Source organism: Lichenostomus cassidix, chromosome 2, assembly GCF_008360975.1.
Source record: "Lichenostomus cassidix isolate B80296 chromosome 2, HeHo_3.0, whole genome shotgun sequence".
Lineage (NCBI taxonomy): Eukaryota > Metazoa > Chordata > Aves > Passeriformes > Meliphagidae > Lichenostomus > Lichenostomus cassidix.
Window position 1 is genome coordinate 7,314,696 of NC_139482.1, and position 26,110 is coordinate 7,340,805.

At 37.5% G+C, this 26,110-nt stretch overlaps 1 protein-coding gene across 3 annotated transcripts in view; it reads right to left on the bottom strand.

Moving 5' to 3' along the window:
* Positions 1 to 279: 279 nt before the first annotated feature.
* PAXIP1 (PAX interacting protein 1) overlaps positions 280 to 26,110 on the bottom strand; it is a 31,402-nt gene continuing 5,571 nt past the window's right edge. The window contains exons 3-21 of one of the 3 annotated variants that reach the window (XM_085050262.1): positions 24,219 to 24,262; positions 21,325 to 21,388; positions 20,872 to 20,985; positions 18,480 to 19,124; positions 14,873 to 15,422; positions 14,015 to 14,109; positions 12,960 to 13,055; positions 12,488 to 12,625; positions 11,028 to 11,149; positions 10,292 to 10,476; positions 10,117 to 10,160; positions 7,626 to 7,693; positions 7,162 to 7,264; positions 4,811 to 4,979; positions 3,165 to 3,265; positions 1,882 to 2,016; positions 1,723 to 1,798; positions 1,210 to 1,274; positions 280 to 762 (exon numbers count right to left, since the gene is read on the bottom strand). In XM_085050262.1, coding sequence (XP_084906388.1) covers positions 751 to 762; positions 1,210 to 1,274; positions 1,723 to 1,798; positions 1,882 to 2,016; positions 3,165 to 3,265; positions 4,811 to 4,979; positions 7,162 to 7,264; positions 7,626 to 7,693; positions 10,117 to 10,160; positions 10,292 to 10,476; positions 11,028 to 11,149; positions 12,488 to 12,625; positions 12,960 to 13,055; positions 14,015 to 14,109; positions 14,873 to 15,422; positions 18,480 to 19,124; positions 20,872 to 20,985; positions 21,325 to 21,388; positions 24,219 to 24,262 — 2,826 coding nt within the window. In that variant the 3' untranslated portion in view covers positions 280 to 750. Of the gene's footprint in view, positions 763 to 1,209; positions 1,275 to 1,722; positions 1,799 to 1,881; positions 2,017 to 3,164; positions 3,266 to 4,810; positions 4,980 to 7,161; positions 7,265 to 7,625; positions 7,694 to 10,116; positions 10,161 to 10,291; positions 10,477 to 11,027; positions 11,150 to 12,487; positions 12,626 to 12,959; positions 13,056 to 14,014; positions 14,110 to 14,872; positions 15,606 to 18,479; positions 19,125 to 20,871; positions 20,986 to 21,324; positions 21,389 to 24,218; positions 24,263 to 26,110 lie in introns of all 3 variants that reach the window. The other 2 variants (XM_085050261.1, XM_085050260.1) reach the window with 2 other exon arrangements.

A 26,110-nucleotide genomic window follows, 5' to 3' on the forward strand; every position in this document is an offset into this window, starting at 1 on the left:
TTAGTAAAACTCACTATACAAACAAAAAGTTATCACAACAGTGTAATATGCAGGGTTATAGTTTCTCCCTCCTTCAAGCTGCTTTTCTGCTCCAATATAAACACATAAATACATTTACAACGATTTCCCTTTAAAGCACTGGGATTCATATATTAAAACATACCTGGTAAAATAAGCTTAAAATAATTTCACATTGCTTGGAAAAAGATTTGAGTAATTTACTCTTACCAGAGTGCCATTGTTGCACAGTATTCAAAAAAATGAACGACCACTAAAATATAGAGTAAAACATTTAAAAGTACATTTATTTCAAATGTGGGCAAAATATCAATATAAAAGAAAATAGAGTATAAGAAATAAAAATAAAGTACAAAACATTTTCATCTTCAACATCCATAATTTAATAGATAGCAAGCCCTTTTATTTTTACATCCAAATTACACTTTTGGCTGAAGTACCATAATTTATTTTAAAACGCTTAAAAATGGGCTCATCATGATACCTAAAGTGGGCTCTTTTAAAATGGTAGTATTATACAAAACATAGTAAATTATGTTTCAGCATAATAAAATTACACATCCTAAAAAAGATGCAGTTTATTTTTGCTTTCCTGCTTTAAACTGCCCATCATCCCTAGGAAAACAGCTGGAAAACAGCATCCACAGGAAGTTCTAGTTGCTTTGTACAATGGCTGAACAGCTAGATATAATGCTCCAAGGATTCCGGAGCAGTAAGGCATTTTACTATCCATCAAGTAAATTTATATGTAAGCTTGTTAAGGATGAACAACTGTAAGAAATGACAGCTTCTATAAAAAAGATTCATAAAGACACAGAGGCCTTAGTGTATTCCACTGTATTTATCAAACAGGGACTATAATCTTCAGTAAAAATGTATTTTCCTCATCTGAAAGTAACTAATGACAAATATTGTCCTTAGTGACAAGTTTTTTTCTACTACTTATTAATTTATTCTACTATTTACTAATATTTTCTATTCCTTAGTGACCACCCTACCTCCCCTGAAGTATTTCCCATCAAAAAATAATATCATGTTGAATTTAAGCTAGGGTTTTGGATGTTAAACTATCTTCCTACCAAGTAAACATTAAGTAGCCTAAAAAATTACAATTAATTACTTCCTACTTAAGAAAAACTTTTAGTGAACCATACTCCCCCTAAGCAGCAGAATGTCTTTACACAAAAAAGGATATGATTCATAATCCAGTGTTTGAGTGAGTACTCCAGTCAGGACAAACTCAGCATTGTGGACATCTGGAAATATCAAAAACATAGCATTAGCAGTATATTACCTTATTGCAGTTATTAAACTCTTCTATCTCAACTCATGAGGTTTACTTTTTTTTCCCAGTGCTCTTCCCCTCCCATGTTGAAATGCAGGGAGTCAGGATGTGCTATCTAGTTGCCTTCTGAGCTTAAACCGCAGAACACAGAACTTTGCCAAAACAGGACTGAAACTCCAAGATCCAGCCTACCCTTCCAAAAATTTATGGTGACCTGCCTATAAAATAACTATTATATATATCCAGCAAACAGGTAGCTTGGATTTCTCCATGGTTTGCAGGAGAGTCCCTGTATTCCTCCATTATCTGAAAGCTTCAAAAGATCTTTGTATTTGTAGAACAGTAATTGTAAAACAGAAGAAAAAAAAAACCAAAGTAACAGTTATACTGTTCAATTCACAAGAAAAGCTTATACATACCTATGCCTCGTGCGAAATATTCTCGACATAAATGAAGGTCATTTTCACAAGAAATAAGTATTATCTCCGGCAAACTCTAAAGGAAAGAAACTAATGGTAAGCTCAGAAGAACACGGTAAGGTATTACCAGTAAATTATAGAAAGAAACACTGAACACACTTTATTCTGCTTATGCTCCATGAGTTTTCGAAAAGAAGGTTGTTTAGATAATACTTTTCCTCCTGCGCATTCCACAATAGCTTTCATGGTGGAAAGACTGGGACAAATTCCAGGTGTAATGTAAAAATATTTTCCCTAAAAAGGAAGAACAAGAAAAAACATTTCGTTAACTGATTTCTGCAACACAGGAAATTTTAATGTCATGTGACACTTCTTTTATACAACAGGGCAGACTTTGTAAACTGGGGTGGGGTTTACGGACACAGATTCCTCAGTTGATAAGTTGTCCTCAATTACTGCTTCTCCCAGAGGGGCAAACACACAATTTTGATAAATTTGAACAGTTCAGGTGTGCCTATTTCCACACCTGTAAAGTAACTGCAGCTTGGTAAGACAGAGAAGAACAATGTTCCTTGCTTCTTTGAGCACAGGGACATCTCAAGCTTTACAAAAGAACTTTTACCTTTTAATAACAGCCAATTTATTACTTCCTGGAAAAAAATTATTCTACTACTTGACTGAGATAGGTGATCAAATCATAAAGCACATTATCCCTGTTTATCAGCTAGGAATAAAAAAACAGAAAACACCTTGCTATTTAGTCTGCAAAACTGAGAGTAAAATATAGCATGTAGACATAATAGAGGACATAGATTCTTATTCATTACAGGTTGAAAAAATACCTGGTTTAGGTGGTTTACCTCAATAAATAGCCTGTAACTCAGTTAGGCTGAAGAATCTTTAGCAACTCAGATCTCCAGATACCTCTCTGCACTGTAATGTAATTTTAACCAGAGGCATGAAAACATCTTGCACCTTCCTAGCAAAACAGCCTGGTGGAAGGTGCAGTCTCCAAGGAGAATCACACTAGAACTCCCTGAGGCTGAAGGGCAAACTCACTCTCAGACTCCCATTTTTATGGGCAAATGCTCTGACTACGAGGCTGGCGTAAAAAACAAAAGAGAAAAGAAAGAAAAGAAAGTCCCTTCCATAAGTAGCTTCTTACAAGTAACAACGATGTTCTAAATTTTGGAAGAGAACAAATATACTGAGCATGTTTTGTTAACATCTACAGGGATCCAGTCATTCAGAGGGTTTACATCCACCCCAATGATGCTGAAGCAGAAAATAGGCATAAAGTAAAAAGAAAAAATTTACAAGAAATGTTTCATGTTATATGCCAGTCTCCTCTATTGCTTTTAGTTATAAAACCTGTGGTCCCAATGCTGCAAAAGTTAGGTTGAAAAAGTTCAAGTGTTTCAATTGTATGTTAAGCTGCTTACCTTGAATAGTGGAGCTACTTGTGCTCTCTTTAGAGACTCCTCTAAACTGAAGCAGAAAAGCACCTCAGCTTCAGCATCTCTGAGCACAAAGTTCTGCTCATCTGAAAAAGAAAGAATGATGATGATGTGGCATACAAAACACAGACATCCATGTGCCCCAGGATGGAATCTGAGCAGAACATCTTGGTGGCAGAGTGGCTCTGAATGCCAAACACCTGCTATAATTTAATATGATTACAATACCCCCTCTTATTAGGCTTCTTACAATGATGACCTCCAATTACTTGGGGAATTAAATTGTGTTTTACACTTACATACCTAACAATAATCACTGTCCTATCAAGAACCTTTTTCTAACTAATTGGAGACACTTGCAAATTTTTATTTTGATTCTCTGCAAACAAAGGAGAATGATCAAGTAGACAAATTAAGTTTAAATTCAAATTACTATGACCACCTATGGGAGCCCAAAAACTGTCTTCAAGTCTTCACACAGTCTTAACAGAAACGACTTTCCATCTCTTTCATTTGTCCTGTTATTTTGCCAATTTCTTATTAGGGATGGAATTTCAGCCTTTATCTTTCCACAAAAACTATGCCAAAAATTATTTCAGGGTCCAATTTAATCCAAAACCCCTAAGTCTAAAGACCAAAATCAAAAAAAGTACACAGAGAACAAATTGGTCTTTCCAGGGACAATTCTGACAACTTGCAAGAGGTAGTGTTAATACTCTTCCAAAAGACACAGGAAACAAGTGAGGCAATTTTTGTAAGCAATTGTCGTATTTTCCATTATTGTAGCAGGTATAAAACTGGAGCTAGCCCATTAGCTACAAATCAACCTAATTTCAGTAAATAAGTACTTCAAGTACTAGATCTCAACAGTCATCCTAAATGCCCTGACTTTTTCATCTTCTAAGAGTTTTCAAATGATTCGATTTCTCAGTTCACTGATGCTGAAGTAAGCAAATTGCCTTCTTGAGATTTATAAAAATCTCTGCTGGTTTATTAGTTAATTATCCATAGATTCAAGTCTTTATGGTAGTTATCCAGTGATGTCATAAATTTTCTTCTTACAAACAAGTTACATAAAAAGCACTAAACAATCATAAAACAAATAATCACCCTTTGAGAAATAGTGAATTGAAAAATAATGCAGCCACAGGTAAAAATCTACAAAACATCTACACAAGAAAGAAATACAATATTTAACATCCAATCATTTAATCACCCTAAAGAAAACTTTTTAAGTATGTTTTTCTTTCATTTAAGGGAAAGAAGCTGTATTAAAACAAATGAAAACTAAATGAAACATGATGTTCTACTGAAAGAGAACTTGATTTTTAAAGAATCCAGTAATTCTTGTGACAGCTTTGCTTAACCTACTAACACAACTTTCTAACTCAAGTGGAATACAAACTAGCTGCTAATATAGTTATTTTAAAACTTTGCAAATTATTCTTCAAGAGGTGTGAATGACGATAGCCAGACTTGCTGTAGAGTTAAAATTTCTGCTTTCAAAAGCTAAACTCTTCAGAAAACTGATATGAAACACGGAATTCAGAGGACAAAACAACAAAGTATATTTAAATATGTTTGTCAATGAACCTTTAATTCACGTAAGAGTTGAAACTAATTTAACTTACCAACGAATTTCTGGCATTTAAAACACTCTTCTAACCACTCTGGAGTTACTATGTGCTTGACTACAGAAATTGCTGTCAGGAACTTGACAGTTCGGGTCACTTTACTGGCAATTAGATGGGTACACTTCTGGGCAGAGTCTGCTACTTCACCTCCAAGGATATAGAGTTTCTGAAAGTTGTACGAAACACAAATCAGAATGGAATTGTTAAAAAAAATGGAGGAAAAACATAAATTAAATATAATACCACTATCAAATAGAACCAAGCTCCTAATGAAATAGTAAATATAGATTTCTGTGTTACAGTCATTCCTTCATTCAGGCTGATAAATTTTGACAGAATTTACAGCCATTGAAAATCCAGGTATTTCCAGACATAAATATCACCTGTGAAGACTGATAAGTATTCCCCACTTTTGCAGTTTTTTGATTTTGGGTTGTGCTTTATTTTTAAGCAAAGAAATAACTGTAAGATACAAATTAATTTTTTTTCCAGTGAAACATGATATCACATTTAAGTAAGCAATAATAAGAATATATAGTAATTTTGCTCTTTTCTGTGGAAGGTGTGGCATACGCTGCAGCTACAGCAAACTTAATTTTGCTAGTCCTTTCTTCAGAGAGAAAAGCATCTTATGAAAAACACAAATTGCACAGGCATTTTTGATGATACTGAGTGACTATTCCTTTTTCCTTGATTTAAACCACCAAACTCAAACTAGCTCCTCACAGTTGCTATCTTACCAGTCAAGCCAGTCATTATCTGAAGGAATGAGTAATACAATGAATCAGCTGGTGAGGCACATCAGATTACCCTACATGTTGGAGACAGACAGTGCTCCCCTCATAAAAATTTCAAGAATGAAAAATATTTGGACAGCTTTAGGACTATGCATCCCGGATTTCTGATTTTTTAAGACAAACATTTTGCAAAAATAAATAAAACCCACACCAGTATCTATAAGCATGAATATTTAAGAGACTAGGATGATCTTATTACATGAATCCCTGGGAGTCCCAAAGCAAGAAAGCCTAAGGGGTGCTCTTAGAAGCCCTAAGAGGAGGTCTCTGGCAGCCCTGTGCACTCTACTGTTCTGATAATGATGAACAGGTAGGACAGACAGGGACAGTGCTTCTACCTTTTTCTTACCATGCTCTGATGGTTTGCATAAAGATGACACACAAAAGTATTACCCAATGACACTGAACCTCTCCACTATTTATTTCCTTCCTGGTATGTGCAAACACCCTGTGATCAGTACACTGTCCCCCTCTGAAAGGCAAAGGCTGCTGTTGCTATGTTCACCTCAAACACTTCTATCTGTCAGTACAGACCTTGCAAGATTTCCACTCTGATGTGGAAGGAACACTTTGGCCATACAGGTACAAAGATTATGCCTCCATCTCAAGATGATGAGAAGCAATCCAGCCCCAGTAAGGCATCCAAATTCCACAAAGTTTTGATAGCATCAGTGCTGCCAGTTTTACATACAACTTCACAAGCTTTGAGGTTGAAGTTGATGTTTTGAATTTGCGAGCCACAGCTGTTACCAAAACAGATTCTCCATATAATTAACCTACTACCAGCATGACAGAAAATGACAAGTTGACACTGGAACTTTATGGGATACACTGAGAAACATTTTATGCTCCAAAATACTTACTGCCAAGCTTCAAATGCAAACACCACAAGAAGAAAAACCTCTGAACTTCAACCACTTTTAAAACAAGTTTAGGTATAATAAAAAAATATTATATATTTTTGAGCACACTGAAGTGCATTATTTCTAAGAAATGTAGCAGACTCAAACTAGGCCTCATTTACTTCTCATTATCTGAATGTTAAAAATTATTTACAGTTAAGTTTTGATACAGCTTTATTAGGGAATAGAAGAAAACCTCCATAGGAACTTCTCTCAGACATGCCATAAGCTTTGTAATCAACTTTCTTTGAAGCATTTGGCACTACAGACAGTGAATCTAGAAGAATTCTAGATTCTTCTCACTAGAAGAATCTTGGGTCTTATCCAGTAAAACCACCATTATTCTTCTCACCTAAATTTGGTCATGAAATTTGCCGATTTAAAAACAAATGTGGAGAGAGCTTTCTTGCTTTTTAAAGCAGTCCTACAGAAAGAAAAAGTAAGTAGCACAGTAGTGTAAAGTAGTCAACTAAAGGAGAACAGCTACCAAAAACTCATTTCACATAAACCTACTCTAACCTCAGGGCCGGTAAGAACAGGTTTTTATCCACTAGATAGATGCTAATCAAGTCTTAGCAAAAATTGAGTATCAATAAAAAAGCTGTCAGATGTTTCAATGCAGTTCAGAAGAGATAAGCTTGAAAGTCACCTTAATGTACTGTTGCACTTGCATAGGTTCAAATCCTGTGAAGAGCACCATTGGTGTTAGCTCAGGGGTGAGTTTTTTAGTAGGTGGCGGCAGGTCTTCAATCCTACAAAATACAGGAAATACAGCACAATGTGATGTTTGGGCCCAAAGCTGCATAAATGTAACTTTGAAATTAGTCATGCAGATTCTTACAGCTTTTACCAACAGAATGAACCCAGATGAATGAGAATTAGGCAGGATTTTTTCTGAAGAAAAAATCACCTTACAGAGAATATGACACATTCTCCTCTTTCTGCACTCTCTTACTACTTCACTCTCTTAGTTTATTGTTTTATTTCTACCAGCAACACCCAACACCCACTGACAGTTATTTCACTGAGCAGGGCACAGGATGGTGCAGGCTGATGGGCAGCTGAGGAACAGTCAATTAAGGACCATGGGCATGGACTGCTCACTGTTCTTACCTTGGTCTTTTGGAAGATGGCTGAAGACTGGATTCATTTTGCTTTGGTTTCAAAGGCAACCTCACACCCTGAAATTAGACCAGTTACATGTTTAGATCTGAATTAAGCAGGGAAACCAATTTCTATCCTGAATAAAACATAAATTAAAATGACAGGCTGCTGAACACATGGGGCACCTACTGCTTACAAGAGCAAAGCTGAGCATTAGCCAAAGATTGCCCACAAATTTATGTAACCCTGTAAGTGTACAACAAACAAAATATTGTGGGACTTTTTCTCCTTTATCCACTGATAATTATCATTGAAAAGTCAAAGAATTAAATGAGAAAGAGACTGAAAAGCCTGTCAATTTTTTAAGTATATGGACACTACAATATTCTTCCTGGTGCTAAATTTCATGGAACGGTAATATCCCAGAAAATACTGTTTTAAACTCAAGTTCCCTAACTACATAAACAGAAGCTGGATAGGCAGTCCCACTTCCCCAGTACCAGATCAGCCTCTAGAGCATGGGCTCAGGGATGGTTAAATGCAGCTTTTAGGCTGTCCTTGGTCTGAGTAACTTGAAACCACAGCTCTCAGGTTCAGCAGTGTGTGACATCTATTCCTTTTTAACCTTCAAATTGACACCTGAAATTTAATGAAGAATGCTAGAGGCACAGGACCAGAAAGACAGGCAGCATTGTCCCAGACTTGCTGTGAGAATGCTCCTTTGGGAGCCACAAGCCATAGGGGTTTGTATCCTGCTCTCAGGAACCAGCATTTTTATGCTAGACAAGCCATAGTATGAGCAGCAGGAAAGAAAAGGGCACAATTTCACTTTTTGATAGACATTTCAGCCATGAAAATGCAAGAGGTAGATGGCATCAACAGCATCTGACAAGACAGCTGTCCTCAGAAGAGGACCCCAAATCCCAAGACAAAAAGGAATGCCTACTGTGAAGGCAGTGAAGTACCTTATCTTCCCTGACACTTCCAGATGCCCAGCATTTTCTCTTATCAAGCCATATTCCTGTGTGGGCACTCAGAGGGCAGCTGGACCAGACTGTCTCCAGAAGTCCCTTCCAATCTAAGTTACAAGATTCCCACTTCACATGGGCAAGAAAGGTCCCCATATAAATACAGAAGGGGAGGTCCTAAATTACCCATCTGAGCCCTGAGGTCTCCACTTGCTACGCAAGACAAAACACAGATCACAACCTGGTGTGACTGACGCACACAATGAAGGTGTCCAGCTTTAAACTGCAGTGTGGATGCAAAGGGTGGTGGAAACGAACCCAAAACTGAGTTAGGTAAAAGCTATTTTAAATATTAATACTGCATCCTGAATCTTCTCATGTACTTTTTCATTTTGCAACAGCAGAATGCATCCAACTTCAGGAAAATATGAAGACCACAAATTTTTAAAAGCATTTAGTTTTCTAAAAATTAGTTTCCTATGGGCCCACAAAACAATTCCACAGGGTCTACAAGAAGAAAGTTTCAAACTTGTCAGGAATACAGTAGTGGCTATTTCTAAAGCTGAAAAGTATTAAAGCAACAGTGTGCTAATTCCCTATTTAAAGCATTTAAAGCATAAAGTACAAATTAAGCTTTTGAGAGTAACTAAGCACCTCTTTTCTGAAAAGTTTACAAAGTGAATGAGATACAACCGATCCAGAACATAAGAAGTGTGGCAAAACATTTTTGTGCAATATAAAATGTTGTTTGACAGTCCCCTGCTGTACACAGGAACTAAAAGTTCATCAGCCTAAACTGGGATTTATCCACTTCAAGACACACTGTGAAAACTTACTAAGTATAAATCTGAAATGGAAGGAAAATTCACAATACAAAAACATGAGATAGGTGTAAGATCTGAGATGGAAACTGCAGCTAATTCTGAATATGTATCTCATGTTTGACATGGTTCACAGAACACCCTACATAACAAAAATTATCTGTCTTGTATGTTTTTGTATGCACAACTCTTCATTGTTCATTTCTGATGCTGTTACTTCAGGGTTATCAACTGCACTTTTTAATGCACAGTATCTTTTTTAAATTCAAAAACACATGGCATATACGCCCATGGTTTTACTTCTTGATATTTACCAGAGAGACAATATAAAGTAATTCCACCCTTTAATTTACATTATGTACCCTACTTAAAATTTAGTAAATATTTTAACAAAATTGTTACTGATTTTGGGTGTTCTGTCTTCAAACCCCTTATGTGGTCTAATTTACAGCGTTAGGTACTTAGTCAAAAAATACCAAGCCCTTTCTAAAGGTCTGATTTAGAAATTGAAGAGTAAACACCTAGCCCAAGATGTGTCAAAAGCAACTTCATTCTGCATATCCCACTACAATTCCTTAATTCTGCAAAAGATTGTACCTCAGATTCCTCAGAATAAAGCAGAACATTAGCAGAAAGTACAGCCAGGACCTTCAGCACAGGCAAGAAGTGATCTTATCAAAATAGCTGTATATATATAATAATTCAACATACCATTAGAAGTTCTGGTGACACCTTTAATGGGACTCTCCAAGCATCTAGGGAATGGAGAACAGAACAAAAATGACATCATTGCCAAGTTTTTGCAACAGAGGAAACACGCTTTTGCTGACTAAAGAGGCACATGAGAATGCTGCAGCACAGAGGATTTTGTGACTGAAACTCTTACCCAGCAGGTTTAGCACTAGATGCTGGCTGGGAGAGAGAGGATCCTGGAGGTTGAACACAGTGTAGCGGCTGTGCTGGATCTGCCGCAGTGCCTCGAAGTTGCCCAGCAGGATGTCACAGAGCCACTGCGCGTTCACACACGGTATTCGCCACTCCTTGGCTTTCTCATACTTCAACCCACTGGCCCTTGGTGGTCAGAGATGAAAAAAAATATTTGTATTGCAAAGAAATAGGTAAATAGTAGTTTCTAGTAACAACCCTAAAATAGCAGTATTTCTTTATTGGTCTCTTATCTGTGTTAACTGTGACAGAGGAGATATTCTGAAAAATGCTTTTGTTCTATGTGTCAGAACAAGTCAGTCATGGGAGAATTTCTGTTGCAAATGGAATCATTCGACCTGGATTTAAATTTTCTCTCCTCCAACGTTTTAGAACAATTATTAAAAAAAGGTATTTTACTTATGGGTGACCTAAGAGTCAGCATCACTTATAAAATATAAATAGCAAAATTAGAAATTAGTTTTCTTTTGTCTGTCTTCAGAAGGCCAAATTTATCACATAACACGTGCTGTAATTTAGTTCAAGAAACAACATCACTGAGTTTACTGCTATCAAACTGCAGAACTGATTAAAATTAACACTCTCATAATGAGCCATACATAGCACCTCACATTCAGAGAGGCACTACCTGGCAAGACGTTGCTGAGAAAGCAAGGACTATGGAGTGAAGCACTTACTCTTTACAGATGAGAACTGTATTGCTGCGACACAGGTAGCCTGTGTATTTGGCACCTGCTAGGTAGGCCATGAGCTTGAGGTCATCTCTGTCACTATCAACAAATCCTGTCACAGAGATTATCTGCAGACAGAAAGACACAGTTATAAATAACTGAACATTGATGGTACTTAAAAAACACTCCCATGAAAAATATTTTTCCGTGACTAACTTTTTTACATTATAATGAAATGCACAGTATGGTGGTTAAGCACTTAATTAAAGCATGGTTTGTAGGATACAAACAGTACAAATTAAAAGTGATTTGTTTACATATAAAAATTTCAGGATTTTAGCAGTAGTTCTGACTCAGGAAGAATTATTTCCATGCTTCTGGTCAGCCTTTTCTCATTTACAGAGACTACAGTTTTGTTATGAAAGAGCTCGGAGCCCAATTTGCTTCCCACATACTTCACCTCTTCCTTCTGCTATTTACAGTGAGACACACAAGAGAAACTTACACTTACTGGCTCTACTCTAGAAATCTGAAAACTCTGCTCTACTCTGTGATGAAGTCAAATAAACTGTGCCAGCTGATCACAGGTGGTGAACTGTAATTACACATCTTCCATTATCATCTTTAAACTTGACAGGTTTTCATTTGTACCATTCTCTCTTCTTCAGGAAAAGGCAACAGTAATTTTGCTTAAAACTGTGTTTATTACATTACATATTACATTTACTACTAACCACTAAGTTTGCATGCATGTTGTTATATTCTGATTTTCCCAATTCTGTATTTCTTTCTATGTCTGTCAGAATTTTCTATTAGCGAGGCCATCATCCTGTGTGTCTGCATCCAGCACAAAGAAATCCAATGCCAATACATACTTTGGCACTTTGTTTTTATACAGCATAGTGCATTTCAAGATGCCTCTGAATGAACTAAAGGTTTTCAATTCCACAAAAGTTCACTTCCACACAGCTCCTCATTGCACAGGCAATGGAACTGCGACCTCCTATCCTCTGATTAGGAGCACAGGCTTCCTTTTTTGATACTTGCTAAGCATTGACTCAGAAAAACCCTCAAAAATCCTCTCAGAATATTAGGTTATGGTAAAGGAAGCACATGCTGTTAGATGTGCTGTTGCTTTGCTATGAACTATGCAGCTTGGGGTGCTGCTGCCTTGCTATGTGTATCTCAAGCAATCTTTGCCCCTCAGTATGTGAAAGAGTAACTCATAAAGGCAGGTGCTACTCCTCACCATTCTGAACCCAGGAAGACTTGCAAAGCACTGACAAGCACCTGGCAGCAGCACCACATCAACACAGCACCTTGAGATTAACTGAAGCTTTTCTTCCAAGCCAAAAGAAATGTGTATTTTGCACAGAGTAAGCACTTTCTAGCTGTTTTAACACTGCTCATGTAATGAAGCAAACAATGAAGTAAGCATTCTTTAGAAGTAAGCTTTTCCTGCTTACATGTTGAGAGCATGGCTTTCCTCCTGGTGGAAATGCCACTGGGAAATGAAGGGCTCGATGAGGTGGGACCATTTTCTTCTTCTTCAAGATTGCATTCAGCCAATGTGCTGTAATACATCTCTTTCTTTCTCTTAAAGCCTAGGAAGGAATACATGCACAAACAGCTTTTAAAAACCAAAATAGACGTTTATTTTATTTTACACTTTTTCTACAAATCAAAGCTTTTATTTTAATTGGTTTTCTCTACTTTTTAGGCTCCTCCTTCTCATAGCATCTTCCTTAGAGCTCTCTGGGAAAAGTCTACTACTACATGCACTATGAAAGTTCGTGCACCAAAGAACACAAATCGTAAAAAAACACATATTGAAAAACTTTACATTTGCAATCTAAGCATGAAGCACACAGTGCAAAGCCCTGCCTTTGCAGTAACAGAATGAAAGCATGCACCAGCACAGTTTCCCAGCTAGCTTACCTGAGCATACATGTTACTGACTTGGCTTTCACAGAGAAGGTGAGTACATCTGCTCGTGAGGGTAGGGTCCACTGTCCCACCATGTGCTTGGATGATCTGGTAAGAGAGCAAACCCAGAACTTCTAGTATATAACAATTTTTAAATTACATTAAGAAACAAAAAGTCTGAAATGAAAGTCTACCCTTTAGGACACTGCCTCCATTAGTATCACTTCACTGCTGAGTTACCCCCCAAAACCAGATTTGTTATCTAGCTTAAGAGCAATTTTGAAAACAAAAGACAAAATTAAATATGGAGCTTTCCACTGAACAAAAAGTCTATTTTTTAGAATAAATGGAAAAAAAAACCCAAAATAAAGATATATAAACAAAAATAACCCTTCTCATGTTTTTTATTTCTTGCAGTATAACTATTAAACAAGTTGTCATGAACTATTCAATTCTATCTCAGCAATAAACACAAGTGCTGTTAAAAATATCAACAGCTTACTTGATTATGCAAAATTGTAGGGAAAATTCAACTATAAAATCCATCAGAAGTTTCTGAAGAACATCAAAGTCCTCTTACTTAGGAAAGGATACAATCAGATTTTTCTGAAAAATAGAAGTTGGCAAAAAAATAGAAACACTCTATTCTTCCATCTTATTCACTCAGGTGGACACCTCACAGGCTACTAAATGCCAAAATTATATGCAAAAAAGAATCTTTTTATACAATCAAATTAAAGCTAGACAGCAATGCTATAATACATTTGCTGCACTACAGCTGCCTGAGTAAAAGCATAAGTAACTGGGAAATAGTTAAGGCTGCAACTTACTTAGCTCATGTTTTGCCTGAAGACTTAGTTCAACCAAGCTGCACACCTAAAGTATTTTTATTACTTCTTCTGGTCAGCAGCAGTTGAATAATCTTTGTTTAGGTTGTAACAGAAGAATTACACAAAAGGATGCTTAAAGAAAAGTGAACAGTGCTGAAATACTTCCAATTATTTTTTTTAGAACTTAGGGACTATGACATCATGTTATAGATTTTTAGAAATACAGCAGAATCTCACCCGTTTCCAGGTCGCTAACAGCTGCTTGTCAGACATCTGCTCTGGGTAATCAGCAATTGCAAAGACACAGCCCAGTAGGAAATACTCTTCTGGAACTGGAATAATTTGACACAAAAGAATAAACAATTAAATACTTTAAAGGCTGAATAGTTCATCTCGGAACACATTTGCTACACTGACCTCTCCCCTATTACCAAGTTATGAAATTCAAAGGTGTACTTCCTCGGAAAATGTAGGATCCAAAATTTCAAAGCTGAAAGCCTTTAAGGCACAGTTCAGCCTAGGGTTTGATTTTGTTCTGGGCGGGTTTTTGTCTGAAGAGGGGCTAAAGGGGCAGAAGGAAGGAAAATGTAAGACAACTTCGTCTTTTACAAATATCAGCTATGAACAGCCAAAGCAATCAAAAAGTTATCAGCTCTATTAGCATGGACAGAATTCAAACCAAGGGGTAACAACTTTGCTACTGAATCTTCATTAATTTACTAGTATTTCCAACATTTTAGATGTCCTTCCAGTTGCTATGCTGTTTGAAAGCTTCCCCCTGCCCCTCTTCCAAAAGAAAAAAGAATTTAAAACAATTATGCTATGCATTGACTAACACCGTTCTGAAACATAGGTTGTGTACTTGTGGTACAAAGTGCTTATTTGAAAAGAGAATGTTCTAAGTACTCTCATGCTTTCCATATTACTGGACCATCATTAGTTATACTTAAATATTTGTCTAAAAATCAGTAAAACCAGTTCTGAGCCATGAATGGCATTTCTTACAATCCCATCCTGCAAACACTTTTTGATATCCTGCCCCACTTCATGTCACTAGCTACTTATTTCCAGGACCAGAAAGCAGTAATTACTAACTCTCCACTGCTGGATCGTGCCCAAAAAGCGGCTGCTGCTGCAGTTGCTGCAGTTGCTGCTGGTGGTGTTGTGGCTGCTGGGCTGCAACTGGAAGCTGTAGTGCTTGAGGTGTCTGAGTTAAGTGCTGCGCTGCCTGATTCTGCAGTTGCTGCTGCTGATGCTGTTGGTGCAGCCGCTGCAAGTGCTGCTGCTGCAGCTGCTGCTGCTGATGTTGCAGCTGCTGTTGTTGCAGCTGTTGCTGTTGCAGGTTCTGCTGCTGCAGCTGTTGCAGCTGTTGCTGTTGCTGCTGCAGCTGTTGCAGCTGCTGTTGCAGCACATGCTGCTGCTGGAACTGGAGCGGCTGCGGAGGGCGGTGCAGCTGCTGCTGCGCGTGGAGAGGCTGCTGCGGGAACTGGAGCTGCTGCTGGGAGAACTGGTGCTGCTGATGGACTTGCTGCTGCTGCTGCTGCTGCTGCTGGGGAAACTGGTGAGGCTGCTGCTGTTGGAAAGACTGCTGGGAGATCTGGGGTTGCTGCTGCTGCTGCTGCTGCTGCTGGAGCTGCATAAGTTGCTGAGGTTGAAGGTGTAAAAGAGGATGGTGCTGTTGCTGCTGTGCTTGATGTGACTGCTGCAATAAATGTGTCTCTGGTGTTAGTTTCACTTGACTAAACAGCACCACATTTGGATGTCCCTGTTGGCTATGATTTACTTGCTGTACTAAACTTTTTGTAGGTGCTGAAAGTGATTGTAATATCTAGAAAACAAAGATTATTTTTGTGACCTTTTGGTTGTCATTTGGTTTTAAAAATATTAAAGAGCTACTGGGAAAATACAATTCTTAAAAGAAAAAAACCCTATGCCTAAATACTTTGTGAGCTAAACAAAAATCTTTAACTGCTTAATAGCAAAATAAAGACAGGACTTACACAGAAAGAAGAATGGAGCTGCATGTGGCTCCCAATAAACAGCAATGCATATCTTATTAAATTTAAGATTAAAGCCCATCCCTGTGTTATTAATAATTTCTCCAACAGCATTATGACTATTAACACTACATTAATAATTACACTGATCAACTGCAATATTAATTTTAAAATCCCATTGGTCCATTAAATTCAGAGCTTAGCTCCATGGTCTTATTTTCACTTAAAAATTGCTAGTGATGCCTTCATTATTTAGTGCTGTTTGAAACATGGGAATCTTGTTCTCTTTTAAACCAATTCAGGAATATATAGCTTGTTTTTTAATCTCAATTCCAAAAAGCAAAGAAAGAAAAACATTGATCTGCTGAGCCCTAAGGGCTTCTTGGGGGAAAAAAAAAACCAAAAAACCTAACCTCCCTACTTAAGGATACTAGATTTTACATTTATATAGAGTGCTGAAGTAATCTGGAATTTAATTTTATTTTTAGATGTGTAACTCACTGTTAAGAGAAAAATCATTTTACACTAAGCAGACACAAGTTAGCAAGTTAATTTTTAAGCATCAGAAAAGGGAAAATTAGGCAAAGTTCTAATAGATTAGGGTGAGTTCTACGTATTTATTAAAATATGTTAATATAAACTACTCATTAGAAATAAGGAGCAATCAGAAATTCTACACTTGTCACTCAAAGTCTTTTAAACGTGATCAGCTTTGATGAATCCTGCAGTTTGTTTCCTTCACCCTCACTATTTCAACAAACACAGTGTCACCTTCAGCAATGTGCCTGTGTGACACAGGAACCAAAGCCCATCACTAAAACACAAAGCCAATTAACTGTATCCTCTCAACCAGACATCCATCAGCTCTCCGTAACAGAAGGTTCACATATTTTCACAATGCTCAACAAAACATCTCAGGTGTCATCTAAATAATTCTGATGTGGTTGGTAGAGCATACACGTGCAACCACGATTATCAGTGCATCACCCATCACTCATGTCTTGGCAGCACCACAATAGAAACATTCAACAACTAAAAATAACATACACAAAAAATGTTTGTGGGGCTCAGTAAGAGGAGCTACTCTCCACACCAAGTCCTAAAAGTCAAAATTACAGAAGTTTCAAGACATGTATTTCAAAATAAAGGGAGAAAACTTTCAAAAGTATCCTAGGGCTATATTCAGAAAGTAGCTATGTATCTGCAAAGTCAAAATCACAGAAGTTTCAGTACAGTTTCCCAACAGAGGGTTAAAAAATTTTCAAAAATATCCTAGGGCTATATTTAGAAAGTACCTATGTAACTGCAAACACCTGATTATGACATATTTTGCCATCTGGCAGAAATCTGAGGTACAAATTCAAAACTAACTTTCCAAGAATGCTCACCAAGACTTGCACTCATCATTCAGGACACAAAGTAAAATAGAAATTATAGGGGGAAAAGGCAGAACTGGTATTCCTCTAGGAAGCAGACTGACAATTCTAGATGCAAAGCCTTTCTGCACATCCTGGAGCTGGCACAGCAGCTGCAGAGGGCACTAGGTACAGCCCTCGCACTCCCTACTCCAGCTGACTTTGGGTGAACACAGACAATCCAAAGCACACTAACACCCACTGCCCTGCAGCTCTGTAAATATTACTGACAGAGAAACACTTCCACAGGGGACACCACTGAAGTGTATTTGATAGCAGTGACTGGGCTGCAGAAGATGTAGGCAACTTACCCGTGCTGGCCAACCGAGCAAAAGGCTGGCAGTTCTGCTCAGGCCTTACCCAAAAGTCTCAGCCCTCAAACAATTCAAGGCACTGAGAAGACGAATCTAAGACTCAGACTTAAAATAAAGCCTGCATTTCCATTTCATATCCAGAAGTCACATAGACAGCACAGAACTAACATTCGGAGTGACTCCACATTCTGTGTTTAAGTACTGGCTGGAAGCCTCTGCACTACTCAGGCACCTTTCAAAGTTTTATCATCAAATGAACATCCAAAGAAAGGCACCAATGCAATTATTTAAGTAAAATATATGTCTAACATTTACAAGCACTTGTTTTCCTCATGCTACCTTCCCACAAACTTCCAAGAATTTTAGTGCTGCAAGTGCAGCACGCTGATTTGTTTTTTATTTTTTTGTAAAAATACATTCACTACAAGAGCTGCAATTACTTCAGCTACATAAGTGGCATAAGAAAGTATAAGGCAGGACTACCCCATCACAGTCCTGGCTACACTATGTAACAACCTAATGATGCCCAGCAGAACAATGCAGTATAGAACTGAACCTACACTGGGAACAATCAGTTTCACAGTTTTGTATGTTTATAGCACAAACAATTCCTTGCACTGATTGAAAAGCTTAAAGGGTAGGAAACCAGGTTTCATGAACTACCAGAACAATTCTAAATTAATGATTTTTTCCCCTGTTACTGAAAAGTCCTTACTGAAACTCTAACCATGCTGTAGTTAAACACAGCTTTACTCTTCCAAACTTTTTTTCCAAATGCATTCTTACTTCTACAAACCTGCAATAAATTAAGTTACTTTTTACAGGGAAGTTATGAATTTGGCCATAATTCTAAGTAATAAAGGTGAAGTTTTAACTTTGGACATTTTAAGAACAGTAAAAGGAAACTGAAGATCTTGGATACGACAGCTCCTAAGAAAAAGTCCCGTAGCTTATAAATTAAAAATCCAACACTTACATGTGCTACATTTGATGGTCTATTAATCTGCTGAATATCAGCACTATTAGTAATATTCCTTAACGTCCGCACGGCTGGATTCCACGTGGCCATCATTTCCTGGCGGTCAGAACTTTGGGCACCTTGTACTGAAGCCATGAGGTTGCCCCTCATATCAGGAGGCAAAATATTACCTGGCACTGGTGGGACATTGGCACACAAATTAATCAACCCGGAGTCTTTCCCTTGAGGCAACCTACGCTTTGCTGCAGATGCCTGTGGGACTTCAGCTGGTGTCCAGTTCAAATTCCTTTCTTGCTTTTCTGGAGAGGAATCGGAAGAATCATCAAACATCAGTTCCCCTTTTGCCTTTTCCGCAGTAGTAGATTTTGGTGAAAAAGCTTGATCACCCAAAGGTGATCCTTCTCGAGACGATGCTGGGCTTGATAACTTTTCATCAGTACTAGCCTCATTTTGTGAATCTTGTTCTTCATTTTCTGCTTCTTCCTCCTCTTCCTCCTCCTCCTCTTCTTCCTCCTCGTATATAACTAAACGAGGATGATAAGGAGTCTCTTCTTTTTTACACTTATCAGTTATACAATCCAGTACCCAGTCTGGGGTCACAATTTTAATGCTATCCCGTTTATAAGCACATTCATATTTTACCTGGGGGGGGAAAAAAAAGTTATTTAAAGACAAAAAAAATCACAAATAAGGTGTTTGAGATCAGGGCTAGAGTATGGAAAGGGAGATTACAGGAGGCTGTCCAATATCAGAGAGTGATCTCTCTCACAAGTTCCAAGAGATTAAAGCAAAAAACCCAAAATTTCCATATTTACAGAGTAAAGGACTCAAAAGGCAAAACTGAAGATGAACATCTTCACTTGCAAAATTCTTCTCTAACCCAATCACTAAGAGATTCCAACCCAGCAGCAGCAAGGAACATCACAGCCAATACTATAAAAAAACACTTGGGGAAAAATTCATAATTTCATAACAAAGCAGAGACAAATATTTAGAGACAAGTTGATCAGTGAAAATAAAAGCATTTCAGCAGGAATACAGCTTAAATCTTAAAGTGTCACTGTTTCCCTTCCTAATAAATAGAATAGACAGAGAATCAGTGTTCTATTTATCCGAATATCCTCTTTGATGGAAACCCCTCAAATACATCAAAACAACACAGAAGAAAAAATAAAATTTTCTTTTGAAAATTTGAAGCTTATTTCAGGATCTAATACTTAAAAGTGATTGAGTCAGTATTTTCTTTTATGTCAAACAACATAAATTAACAACAAGCATATTCAGAGGAAATTAATTTAATGATTCTCTGGAGTTATTTCCTACAATGAAACTGTCATTCATACACAATAATAAAGAGATTGGAGATGAAATCAAGTTTGTGTGCCGACACAAGCTTCTATTCTTTTTTTCTGGTGAGAATTATTAATGATCTTGTGCTATCATCCTGTGTCTAGCCAGAGCAATCATGTAGGTTTTCCTAGTGACAAAACTGCTCTTGTTACAAACTGCTGCAGATTCCCTCACAGTAGTACATCAGAGCTGCAGGACTGGAAGCAAAAAGTAATCATCCCATAAAATTGTTCACATTCAACGATTATGTGCATTAAAATATTTGCACCCTACAGACAGGAAATGCTAATACCATTTAAAGTTTTTTGACTAGTAAGCTAAAGACAACATCCTTTGTTTTAAAAAGCTTATTATTTAAGCTTTTAAGTAAGTTATTAAAGTATGATTCTTAATGTTTTTCATTGCCTCTTACAAACAAAATTTTAGGTAATAAAGCTTTGTCCAAGCATTATATTTTACTGTGATGAAAGAGACAACTAGAATGGTGTTCAATGCACCCTTCTAAATAGTACACAGAAGAAAGATTAAGCGCTTAATAAAAAGAAAAAAAAAACAAAACCATCACACACACATCCACCAAAAAGAACCCAGCCCTACAAAGGTTCTTCTATTTTAAAGAAGAAAAAGCATTCATTTCCCATAGCTACACTTTCTCTTCTCCCAATGCCAGCCCATGCTTTATTCAATTTTTCAATCTTGTCCTTCATTTTTCTTCACTGATTCCATATCTGTGGATTTACAAATCACTAATGACTGTGACATATCAAAATTAGGCTATGACAAACAAGATAAAGAATAAAATTCTTTATTCAAACAGGAATTCAAACACCAGTGTGAAATTGGACATCTTTTGAATTAATCAGGCTTAAAGCCATGCAGAAGAAAAGTACAAACGGAATAGCTGCAATGCATAATTTTGCTGAATTTAGTTGTTAATGAACAATTTTAAGAATTCTAACTTCAGGGAGATGGAAAATTTTTGATTATTCAAAAGCAAATGAGAGCTACAACTAGAATTGTACATGTAATAAACTCTTACCCCCTTTGGCTCAGGCACAATCAAATGAGTACACTTCTTATTGAGGCTCAGCTGGCAATTCCCTCCATAAAAAGTAATCAAAGCCCACAGCGCACTTCGGTCTTCAGATGAAACCTAAAAGGAAGGTAGAAAAGCCTTTTAGTTCTGTGCACCCAGCTGACTTCAGCTGGAAGAATTTAACATAATCCACAACATACCATTTACAAGGCTGGATAATGTATTACCTATCACTTTTAAATACCAAATTAGCATGAAAGTTAGAGACAAAAAACGGTAACAAAGACACACAAGAAGAAAAACCAGTGAAGAGTAATTTTTAATCTGCACAGAGACAGAGAAAACAAACAGGAAAAAAGTCATAGTACAACAGAAAAACTGCTCTCTCCTCAAAGAAGCAAAGCATCATATATATAATGTACATTGGAGTAGACTGAAACATGATTTACTTCTTACCTGAGAGAGACAAGCAGTGACTCCAAAAAAAATCTGACATGATTCTGGAGAAAAGCCATTAACACTGGAAAGCAGGTGTCAAGGATGCAAAATAATTGAGAGTTTCCTGAGGAACATTAGAAGGAAATTAAACAGACTACATAGTACTTCTCAGGTATTCCCAAGTATTTGACCAGAGTGGCTGAGACAAAACAAAACAGGGTTAGACTGCAGCATGGTAATGGGGGGTTAAGCATTGGAACAGGCTGCCCAGGGCGTGGTGGTGGAGTCACCATCTCCAGAGGTTTTAAAAAAACGTATAGATGTGGTACTGAGGGACATGGTTTAGTGGTGAACTTAGCAGTGCTAGATTAATACTTGATGATCTGAGAGGTCTTTTCCAACCTCAACAATTCTATTCTATGGCTGTTCTTCCTGTTAAGAGCAGCTGAGACAAAACAAAACCAGGTTAAACTGCAGCATGGTAATGGGGTTCAATCCTAGCAACACAATACTGAGGCACTGTTAGCTGACTGGGGAGAGTACAAAATCTGCACTCTGGGAGGGGCTTTGTGAAACAAGTGAGAATAGTTTGACGGAACTGACCTGGGAAAGCCAGATGGGCCATCAGAGTTCTACAACTTCCCTCCCTTTTCTACACTTTTATGTGATTTTGTCTTTAAGATCCATGCATACTTGTCAGAAAAAATGACTACAGAAACATTGTGCAAATTGTGTCATGAGTAGACACTGAGATTTTTTAAATGAAATTAAATTATTTTCCCCATGCTGTTGACAGATGCACCAGCAACAGTCAAGTTTTGAGACCCAGAAGGGACAGCACACAGAAAGCTGACAACAAAGGCCAGAGCACTTTGAAACTGAAGAACAGATTATTGCCATCATCCAGAATACCTCAAGAAGTTCAAGCCTGATGAACATCTTAAATGTCATTGTGTTGCTCTCCATCCAAGGTAGAAATTCAGTACTGGATCTTTCACAAGTGCACATTTGTCTACTCCCTGCCTGAATATCTACTGCTAGCACATAAAGCACAAACAGTCAGAGGCCCATCAGTTTGCCTGGAGTTTGCACTCTCAGAGGAACAGGAGTGAAACAGATCCTCTTAAAACAGTTACAAACAGCATAACTACAAAATAAAAAAGAGGGAATACAGCAAAACTCACTTTTTTCCTGCCATCAACAGAAGTTCAGAGGTGCTCTAACTCTCTTTTATCTGTACAAGACCATGGAAAAATACACCCTCCTCATTCCTGCTTTTGCTGCAAAAGAAATTGCCAGCCCTATTTATGGCATTATAGCCAAGGTTTTCACACATTAAACTTTTTCCTTCTTCACCAAGCCTGCTTCCAGCATCACTTTTCTGCTACTTTCCTGCCACTGTAGGTTAGTCAGACTTTGCAAACGTCAGTGAGCAGGGCACAGGAGAACACTCTGCCTTTTTAATATCCCCCTGGTGAAAACAACTTCCACTAAGAAACAGACAAAATTTCTGTGCTTTTACATTGTATTAAATCTTTCCATATTAAACTTTACCTTTAACAACTGACAGGCAAATGCCCATCAAATAAGCACCGGAATTGGTAAGGCAACATAAAATCCCTAAGGCTCTTATTAGATCCATATGTCTAACTGACACAAGATGTGTCCAGGACATGGTGCTTCAAAAATTCAATGACCACTTTGAGCATTACTTCTCCAAATTAAAACATAAACAAAAGCAAAAATGCGGAATCTCAAACTTCTGCCTAAACTGGGTCCAAAAGCAATCAACTGGAAAATCTAAGCTATTTTTTTTCATTATGGCAGTACCTAAATCCCTAATGAAAGGCCAGATGTCACTGCACTAGAAGTCGTAAAGAGACTGAAACAGAACAAAACAAAGCTAAGACTTAACAACCCGCTTTAGTGAGCACAATTAGGTTCAGAGTAAAACCTAAATCCACCGTATTCTAAGGACATGAAGTGCTAGAAAGTCAAAGGTCCAAGGACACATTTATTGCTGACAGGTGTACAAAACACCCTTCTTCCATGAAGCTGAAGAACAAGACACTACTGAGACCTGGTCTTTTCATTTGGCCATTCCTATATACACCCACAATAAAGACTTCCTGAGCAATAGCCATTGAGGGCTACATTCCCACATTTATTGCTACAATTTAGTTATGGACTGCATCACTCTGTTGTTTCATCTGTTTATTTCTCTTTTGGGTATCCAACAACGTCAGCTCTTAGAGCAGCCTTTTAGAAAACCCTGGCTGCAGATGGAAGACAAATTTTTTATGCAAACTTCTTCCTGTGAAAAACAAATGCAACTTCTCCATGTGAAAGAATATCAATAATGAAATGTTAGGTTACTTAAGCCTGAAAACGTAGCTAATTCCACGCTTTTTTTTGTGAACACTCCTCATGGACAGGGAGAAGATTTAGAAACATGTGACATAAACAACTAAACACTCTCACCCTGATGATGAAAGGACATTAAACACATATATTATGTCCAGACACAAATGACCAAGATCATTAGCCCAGACCACACCACTGAGATGCAAAGGTACACACCTTAAACTACTGGATATAAAACAGGAATTCTGAATCCCTGATGTACAAGGTCTGAATTCCTAATATGAACACCTAGATTCTTGCACCTACCACCTCTTGTTTTCCATTTGGTAACAGTTGTCCAAGAGACTATGAAGCACAAAATAGCCAAAGGGTTGGAAAAATTGGAGACAAAGAACCTTCAACCATGCTGCAATCTTGGCAGGCAAAACATATGCTATCATTCTAAAAGTTTGAACTGTACCTATTTGAAACAGTCTTGAATCCCTCGGTGGTATCTATTTTAACATGTTTGCTATAGAATTAATCCAATTTTGAACTTAAAAGGATACGGCAGAAGAGCTCCACAGCGAACAGACAGGATCACCCAGGAAGGCTGAAAAAAACAAAAACCACAAGACATTAAAAACCTCGGTCCACGTGTACAAAATATGAATTACCTTCCAAGTTCCTACTATAGAAAGTTTCAGTATATATTTTCCAGCTTTGAAAGCCTGTTTCACAGACACTGCACTTAGTCTGAGAAGAAAAGACTGCTCTCATTTATTTGCAAAGGTTCACATAAAGACTGCTCAAAGGCTGTGTAGCAACTCCCTTCTCTTGTGCCATACACAGTATTTATTCATCCTCTCCCTTTTTGCAGTTCTCCTTGCTTGTAAGAAAAAATAATTCAGAAAATTCCACCCTACACTCATCACCAAGGAGTGAAGAACCATAACCATACACAGAAAGAGTTTTCTAAAAGAAGAACAATGCTGGTTGCTGAGCAATGATGGCCCCTACCTAACAGTATTCTGGGACAGAAGGGCTCAAAGGGACACAGGGAGGTGGCAGTGAATGGAGCAGATGTAGGACACTGGTCCCAGCGCAGCAGATAAGGAAGAATGGGCAAAAAGTGACACCACATTTGGTACAAAATCGCTTTTCCTCAAAAGACAAGCAAGAAGATATATAGAGGCAACGATGTTTATGGTGTCCCACTTCTTGTTATGCCCTTTCCCTTATAAGGCATAATACAAAAAATAGCTAAAAACATTTAATTTCTAACTCCTCAATCCTTATGGGGAAAAGAAAAAGGATATTTTCCTCCCTTAAGTTTTTATCTTCCTTTTTCCCTATAACTACCTACCTTTGCCTCTGACTTCCAGTCCCTTAATACTTACTCTAATCTTCTTGATTACAGATCATGCTGTGATGTTTGCAGGTCAAACTAAGTGACATTAGTGAAAGACTTGCTCTCATTTGGCAAATGAGTTGGTAGTTATGAAGAAAATTAAATTATTTAAGTGAATGGCATCAGAAAGCAGGAAGTGTTCTCTACGATGCTAATGTCCTTCCTTCTCATGAGAATGGCAGCAGTTTCCTTGTTTATAAGGTTAAAATTACACCAAAAACACTTCAGAAAAAGGAACTAAAAATTAATCAGCATACCCACTATAACCATAGGGTTCCCTAGCCAAGCACCTTTTATTTTTCAGAATTAATTCATAGTTCTACACTGTCAGGTGAACTCGCATGACATAATCTATCAAAATTCTCTGCTGCCACCTGTAACCCTATGGAAAAAACAACCCAAAATCACGTATCCAAAGGTATTAACAGTGAAATTCTACTGTTATTTCTTCCAATCTCTCACATGACTTCCAGAGTGAGAAGTTCACATTTTCAAACACAAAGCCCATAATTTTTCACTCTAAAAAGACCTCACTATTGCAAGGTAGTAACAAAATATTGGTAATTTCAGCATAAGGAAGAAAACAAAACCAAACTGAAAAACCCCTTTAAAACTAAAATAAGGAGGGAAAAACCCCTAATTTTTGACAAGTTCCTACAGTCCTTAGCATAGTACACATATGCAGAATCAACAAATCATTTTGCACCTCGCTAATTACATATGTGTTTAAAAAGAAACCCTCAGCAATTTACTACTTATTCTAAATTGAGATTTTCCATTGTCAGAAGCTTGTAAGAACCTTCCCATCAGAAAGATTTCCAAAGCAGAGCTAACAGGACATCATCTCACAGATGACTGAAAGAAAAATCTGAAAAAATACAAATCAAAAGCCAAAAGATACCCAAACCACTGACAGATACAGAGCAACAAAAAAAATGAGAGACATCTGTAATAGAAGTCTGCTGGGTCAGGACAAAAGTTTGTGTAACGAGAATATAAGATTTTTAGAGACATGTTTTATTTGTTCATCACCAAAACATGAATATTTTT